The sequence below is a fragment of the Malaya genurostris genome, chromosome 2 (assembly GCF_030247185.1).
Source record: "Malaya genurostris strain Urasoe2022 chromosome 2, Malgen_1.1, whole genome shotgun sequence".
Classification (NCBI taxonomy): Eukaryota; Metazoa; Arthropoda; class Insecta; order Diptera; family Culicidae; genus Malaya; species Malaya genurostris.
Window position 1 is genome coordinate 6,320,655 of NC_080571.1, and position 8,236 is coordinate 6,328,890.

The 8,236-nt window shown below is 39.0% G+C and overlaps 1 protein-coding gene across 1 annotated transcript in view; it reads right to left on the reverse strand.

Annotated features, from left to right (window-relative positions):
- LOC131429759 (chitin synthase chs-2-like) overlaps nt 1–1,181 on the reverse strand; it is a 43,392-nt gene extending 42,211 nt beyond the window's left edge. The window contains exon 1 of the mRNA XM_058594089.1: nt 638–1,181. Coding sequence (XP_058450072.1) covers nt 638–717 — 80 coding nt within the window. The 5' untranslated portion in view covers nt 718–1,181. The remainder of the gene's footprint in view (nt 1–637) is intronic.
- Nucleotides 1,182–8,236: the final 7,055 nt, after the last annotated feature.

The window sequence follows — 8,236 nt, forward strand, 5'->3', positions numbered from 1 at the left end:
AGATTCTGGAATTGAAGCAGAAACCGTATTGTCCAAAAATACGTTTGAGGGGATTGAAGAACATTTTCTCTTTGAATTTACGAATCGCCAGAAATTACGAGGGTTTCTTCGGAGGTTTGTCTGCACTTTAAGTACATACGATCTATACAATGTCGAATTCAGTGTGCGATATGCATTTACAGATTGGTGAAATTTTATAGTATTTGCTAAGCATCGATTCCGCCGCAGCTTACGTTGACAGGAATTCCGCTCACGTTTCAATTGACGTAATTATCCGATTTCTATTGACACTAGGAATCCTTCCTACTCGAGGCTCGAACATACCACAACTGGCTTGTAAATTAAACGGTGTACGCATTAAACCACCAACCTGGGAAGAACATGGTGAAATACGAAATCGGTCATCTGAACTCCGTTGAGCTTACACATACCTGAACACTGAAAACATGCGTAATCAAAATACAGGCAAACATATTTTTTTTTATAAAACGTTGCCTGTCTGTGAGTTTTGGGATAAGTTAAACACATAAACTACATATGCACATTTAAATTTAAAAAAAAACACCATAAACAAAATCAACGGCACTGGGTATGTCGGTAGTCGAGAATTTCCTGCCTGGATAATCCTTCAACCTACTTTTTGATCATCAACGTTTCCTCGTCGTCATCGTCGGAGGATTCCGTAAAGAAGTGCATGTTGTTTCCCGTGCTCTTCATGCTGATTTCACTCTCACAATTTATCTTCCGGAATCACAAAATTTACAGCAGCTTTCAAATCCGGATCAATTCATCCGCGTGGATTACAGCTCATCTCACTTCGCGTCTGCCGTCAGGCGGCAATCGAAGCCGAATGCTTTTCTGTTTCGAATCTCGCTAACTGTGCAGCCAACCGGAATTCACTGCCCCGGACGGGTTCACTTTTTAAACCATCCGACTTTTGGGCCGGGAATCGCAAATATTTCCTCAACAAATTTGCTTCGAATTCGTTCGAATGCTGATTGCGACGAATCGTTTCACTCGCGAACCACTTGCTATCGGTACTCGACGAAGACTAGGGCCTAATGCCGCCCCGTCATACACGTTCGGAAAGTTCAGTGGATTCCGTTTAAGCGTTTGTTTCTATTTTGTTGACACAGTTCATACTGCATCGCTAGGAGCACTTTTGTCATTGACTTGCCTTGGTGAAGTACCGACTGATAGTATCGAAATCAAGTTCCGGAGAAGAAGTACCCCCTTCCCTAACCGAGTGAATCGGTCTTCCAGCCTACTGGTAGAGATTTTTTTCTGTTTTATCAGTAAATGTGATTGTCTAGTTAAAAGTTTGAATGTGGAGCGTTTACTTGTTCATATCTTGTTAGATCGATTGCAGTTTCGTTTGAAGGACCGAACGGAAACGGTACGCAGATTGGATTGAGTTAGAAGTTCATTACGAATAGGGAAAGGTTATTTCTTTACGTCTTGTCTTGGACTTATCAGTACATTAGCTGTACAAATTGAGCTAACTTTGCCATTAAACAGTTCATCTTGATCCACTAAGCTTGAGCGACCGCCCTGGTTGCTACTCCGTTACTGATAGGGATTAGCTGAAATTGTACAGAGAATTTCTAGATGGTCAGACCTGGAGCTGGCTAATCATTCTTCAATGTACATTCTATGGCAACCTCAGAGTTTTTTTTATCAGTACCAGCGCCGGCCAGGCCCGAACGTAGATTGACTAAGGACTGGAAAGAGATGTTAGTTCAACACTTGCTGTTACTAGCGGCCGTATATACTACTGCGCATTCCACAAGTGTCACGGGAGAAGGATATTTGTTAGTAAAAATTTCATCATATTGGTAGCACCACTAAACTCACAGACTTCCCGAGTGAACGTTTCAACAATATCCCATAGCTCGATATTGAATTTTATGTTTATCCGTACTCCGGTTCCGGAATTACGAGGCATTAAGGAGTGTATCGATAAGTAGTTAGCAAAATCCAAACGGTTATTACTCTGAAATGGCTTAATTTTTTGCAGCGTGTTTTGCGGTGACATGTTTGTTCACATGTCAATAATAGCTGCGCAATCGATTGGTTTCGGTACGGTTTATCGTTTCAATGATGAGTCGAATTGATCCGGAAACGCGAAAGAAAATTCTGCTCACTTGGTGCTCAGAAAGTGGTGTCACGTACAACGAAATTGCAAAACGGGAGAAAGTGCACCACACCAGTGTCAAAAATATGATCGAGAAGTTCGGTAAGACCCTTTCCATGAAGGATTTGCCCCGATCCGGTAGGAAAACGGGTCCCAGCCAGCCCGGCCGGGACTTAAAAGTGGTTGAGTACATCAGGAAAAACCCATCGGCGTCGACGCGGGATTTGGCCAAGCAGTTCAACACCAGCATCGGGATGATTCAACGGAGCAAAGTTCGGAACTCCCTGAAAACGTACAAGAAACAGAAGGTGCCGAAAAAGTCCCTGGTACAGCAAGTTCAGGCCAAAACAAGAGCGCGAAAACTGTATAACCGGATTCCATAGAATAAAGACGGATGCATCCTGATCGACGACGAAACCTACGCCTACGACTTTCGAGCGCTGCCCGGACCGCAATATTATACGAAATCGGTGTACCAGGACCTGGACGACGCTGACACCACGGTGGCGATGGAAAAGTTTGGGCAGAAGGTGTTGGTCTGGCAAGCAATTTGTACCTGTGGTTTGCGGTCGTCGATTTTCTTCACGGAGGGCACAATTAACGCCAAGGTGTACGAAGAAGAATGTTTGAAGAATAGAATGCTGCCACTGTACAGAAAGCATAAGGCTCCTCCTCTCTTCTAGCCGCGTTTGGCTTCAGCCCACTACGCCAACTCTTACAGTGGTTATCAAAAAATAATGTACAATTCGTGGAAAAGGACAACAACCCACCGAACTGCCCGGATCTTCGGCCAATTGAAAGGTATTGGGCAATTGTCAAGCGGCACTTTCGGAAGGAAGGTACAGTGTCCCAAAACATGCAGGAGTTAAAAAAACTGGACAGCTGCCACCAGGAAAGTTACAAAAGTAACTGAGCAGAATCACAGAAACTAGGATTTTCCTCAATATAATCAGTGAAATGCATAAAAATATAATTTTTCTACAATATATCGAAAACTGATATCAAAATATGTTTTTTTTTTGCTTTTTTTAAATAACCAATGTTGCTTAATACTTTTCGATACACTCCTTATGTGCAAATCTATGAGAAAATGCGGAGGGTCTTCAAGAAGACTGGTAAGGTAGCTGGGAACATGCGGGAGTTCAAAATAAATTGAGCTCAAGCGTCCAAAAAATGCGATACAACACTTGTCCGGAACTCGATGAAAGCGTTCGATCAAAAGTTTGAAAATTCGTGAAGGAATAACTTAAATTTCATCCGGTTTTCATTATGCTCAAGTTTAACCTCGTACAATAAAGTATCAATTTTCAGTTTGAATAAAATATCGTTTTTTATCATCATTTCAAAACGAAATTTGTGGATAGATTATTTTCGGCACACTCCTTAAAACTACTTTAGGGTTACTATTTCCCGGTTTCCGCTTCCGAACGTACCGGTTGTAGTAAAAAACGAAACTTACTTCGATTTTCCAGTAAAGGTTAAACCGATTTTCACAAATCATGATCCAAATTAAAGCTCTAATTGTCATAAAAGATGCTGTGCAATTTCATCTAGATCCGACTTCCGGTTCCGAAATTTTAAGGCCATGAGCAGAGTCACCATATTCACAGATTTTTCTGTGAAACCACCGGTTTTTTTTTGATATTTTGCCCAACAGATTCTAAACTCAGATTTTATCAAAATTCACAGAAAATATGCAACACGAATGGTACACAGATTTTTCAAGTTGTAACTCAGATTTTAAAATGGCAACTCTGGCCATGAGTATCAAAACTTTCAAACTCAGTTCGCTTTCACATCTCATCCAAGTCAGTCGATTAAACAAAACCGCTTACGTTTGGGACAGAAGAAACCAAGTACAGGATTGTGTAGTGAACAATAGAACGATCTCGAAATGAACGAACCAAATAAACAAAAGCTACCGTCGGTACGAATGAATACAATTATTGTTGACTTCAGGCAGTGCAAAATTCGACCTTCGATACGAGAACTTGAAGGTTTGCTTAAGGAGCAATGCATCTTGACATTAAACGTGTGCATTTACTTCAATGCAATAAGACGAATAATGTTGTTTACATTCAGTTTTATAAAGAGTTGGATGCAATTCAATTCGCAAAAGACAATAACAATATGCACTATGTGGAACACGAGAACATTAGGTACAACATTCCAGTATATATGGAAGATAGTGCTATAGAAGTGCGAGTGCATGATCTTCCCTCAAGCGTCACCGATTCATATATTCGTAAAACTATGTCCCAATACGGAGAGATTCTCTCTATCGAAAAAGAAAAGTGGAAGAACTTTTTCCCCGGTATTCTAAATGGCGTACGTTTGTTACGCATACACTTGAAGAGGCCTGTACCTTCTTATGTGATTTTCGGTCAAGATACAAGAATTCTGTCTAAAGGTACTGTTGTTGTACCGTTGAATTCCACTACGGTACAATTCTACGGTACGGAATTCAACGGTACAACAACAGTACTATTAGTGAGAATATTCTACTAACAGCTCAAACAGAAATTTAGTGATGAATTCCGTGCAAATCACTTGTTACCTATGACAATCAGATGGCCAAATGTCAATATTGCCAAAAAGCTGTTCACTACGGTAAGCCATGTGATAAACTGAACAAAGAGACAACTACATCAAAGGACAACGGTGTTTCCTTCACAGCAACTCCAAGCAACCCCAGTACACCTGTGACAGCCACCAACAACAATGAAGCATCCCCTTCAACGAAACCATCAGTGTCCTCTAGAGAACAAAGTACACCAGCTGCAGTTAACAACTTACCCTCCAACCAACCAGCAACTGCAACCAATGTACAACAAGGCGCATCTACAGCAACTCTCAACGAGCCCAAGACTACGATCAATAATGAAAACGAAAAGAAAACGGAAATCACACACAACACCGACGACGAAGCAATGGATGATGAGATAAGCCGCGGACGAAGTGACCCCCGATCCTCGTTGGATGGACATGGAAACTCATCTCCCCCTAGAAAAAGGGTGACAACGAGATCCATTAGCAAAAAAAAATTTTTAACTAACAAAAATGTAAGCCAATCGGCCACGTAAAGCTTTTACGCAAAAAGGCTAGAAAAAAATTTTATTACAAAAAAAAAACTTTCAAACTGTCATACAAAACGACGCTTAGCCGGTACGCATCGGCACGTGCAGGTGCGGAAAAAGAAAACAACACAGCGTGCTTTGTTCAATTTTTAAAGCGTGCAGAGTTGCCACATTTGAATCTATATTAACTTGACATAGCTGCTTACAAATTGAAATGGTTATGGTAGTTTATACCTAAAGAAAGTATCTGATTTTATTCAAGTTTGAAAACAAAATCTGGACTAAATCTTATAGTAATGTTTTTGAAAATATAAGTAATATGACAAAGGCATAATTACATCACTAGGTGGATTAAAAAAGGTTTTTTTCTAAATGGAATTACCGGCAATAAAATAAACGAGTGAATAGGATTTAGTGACATAATCTATTAATTATGTCATATCATTTTAAATCACCAAACAAAGGTCACCAGATTCCACGCACATCTTGATTGTGTATTATTTCCACTTTGTAATTTTAATTAATTATTTAAATGGGTAATTGGTTATATTGAGTGATCTGGGCAGCCGGCTACCGAGGTAAAATTATTATTTTTTCAAACAAACAACTATTTTTCTACGGTTTATTCAATATACCGATATATGTTGTCTCTGTTATTAACATTGTAATATTAACGGATCTACGCAACAGTTGATTTTTCTTATTCAATTTATAATTTTGAAAGACAAGCAATAACACGGAGGAGTAAAAACTACCAAATAAAGCTTTTCTACGAAGCTAGCCGGAAATTGAAAAGGATCTATTCTTGGTGAAGTTTTTTTCCGTCGGATTCCACACGGCATCTAGGCTGGTACTGTTTGGAGAACGACCCAAGTAGCATGTTCAGTTTTTCTACTGATTGTGCAATTTATCAACTCAGTTTATATTAGCTACTTTTCTAGCAACTGTTGTGTTATGGAAAAAGCGCAATTTTTCTGTGTTGTGCAACATATCTTCAAGTTCTTCCGTTATTACGAATAATTATTCACAACGAATGTGCAACTGATACAACAACTGACGTCTCCAAAACATAACGAACCTAATTTATAATGAATAAGTTTCACATTTGGTTTTCGATACAACTGCTCTTAAAACAAACATGGATCATGTGAAATAATCTGTAAATGAAAAATGATAATGCTACGTAGATATTGTAGAGTTAATTTTTTGTGTTTTCGTGAATGAAACGACAACGAACTGCATTTTTATGGTGAAATATGTATTCGTACGCCCGAAATATTCAAGCGTCTTTGAATTAACGTGTTTTGATGATTGTGCACCAAATTTCTGTGAAAATAACAGTTCATTATTTTTCATAAGAATCATCGGAATGGTGTTTAAAATACGTATATTCAAACATTCTTTAAATTTTCAGACGATTTTGATCACGATAATGTTTTATTTAACCTGAAAAATCTCGAAATAAATTTTTCTTGTTTATTTTCCAATATGGCATCGATGGTTACAGTGAGTTGAATAGAAAATAGTTCACGCAAGTAATGACTTATATTATTTAAATAACAGGAAACAATACAATGTTAATATTTCGGAAAGAAATCCTCTACGTTTTGGATTTTTTTTCATCAGTTTGGATCTTCTAGTTGAATTAAACAGCAATACTGTATAGTCATTCATCTTAGCTGGACCGACTTTTGTGTTACGCACTGTAGGTACTATTTCGGTAAGCCCATGTGCTGGAGTTACAAAAACAAGTTGCTCAAGCGGTACTATATAACTATGAGAGTAACTGTGATGAACTTAACTTTTCGTTTAATACCTTTAAAAAGTTATGTCAGGTCTGCTCATTTTTTATCGCGAGATGGAAACCGAATACAAATTATCTGGTTCAGTTTTGTTTTCACTGCGTATTTCTGCCACTTTTATGATAATATTCTCATGTCTGCAAGTTTTGCGTTCATTTCAAATAGATAAATTTTGCACAAATGAACTTGAATTTCATATTATTGTTTTTCTAAAACTGAAGATAATTGCACACACTGACCTAAAAATTCATGTGGTAGCAAAAACAATACTGATTCAGCAGAAAAATATTTTTTCAGCCAAAGTCTTAATTCGGCTTATCATTTATGCCTTGCGGGAGGCATCATTCCGCTGTTTTTTCCTCCACAAAAGATTTTTAGCAATTTCGACGCATATTCTGTTCGATACAGTTATGACAGCCGTTCGAATTTTTTTTTAATAAGTTGCACAATTGTTATAGTGACTCCCGTTTTACTTGACGATGTGAAATTTTTTGCCGAACTTCTACAGGGTCCGGCACTCGAAGTGTAACCAATTAAAAAGGCCATAAATTCAGTTTGGAAAATTACTTTTACTTAATTCAAAGTACAAAATGTGTAAAAATAATACAAAACTCAGAATCAATTCACTTTTGCTCGATATGACCACCTTTTGCCTTGACTTGATGACTTGAGAGAGCGAAGGAGTTGCTTCGTTTGGCCGAATGTGACTTGCAGGTGTTTTGACCCACTCGCGGACAATAACTTTTTTCAGCGCCTCGAGACTGGTGTATCTTTTAGTTCGGACTTTGCTCTCCAAAATGGCCCAAAGAGAATAATCCATTGAATTCGCATCTGATGAATTCGAGAGCCATTGTGTGGACGTGATGAAGTTCGGAACGTTGTTTTTCAGCCATTCTTGGTTCACTCGAGCTTTGTGAGACGGTGCCGAGCCCTGCTGAAACGTCCATGGTCTGCCACCGAGATGTTTGTCTGCCCACGGCTTCAAAGCAACCTCAAGAATACTTTCCCGATAATATGTCGCATATACCTTGACGCCAGGCTCGATGAAAGCGATTGGAGAGCGCCCATCTGTGGTTACAGCGACCCAAACCATTATCTGTTGCGGGTGCTGCCTCCTGGTGGCCAATCGATGACTCAAATTCTCGTATGAACGGTCGGTCAAGTAAACCCTATCGTTTTGAGAGTTTACGAATTGCTCAATTGGAAAAATTTTCTCGTCAGAA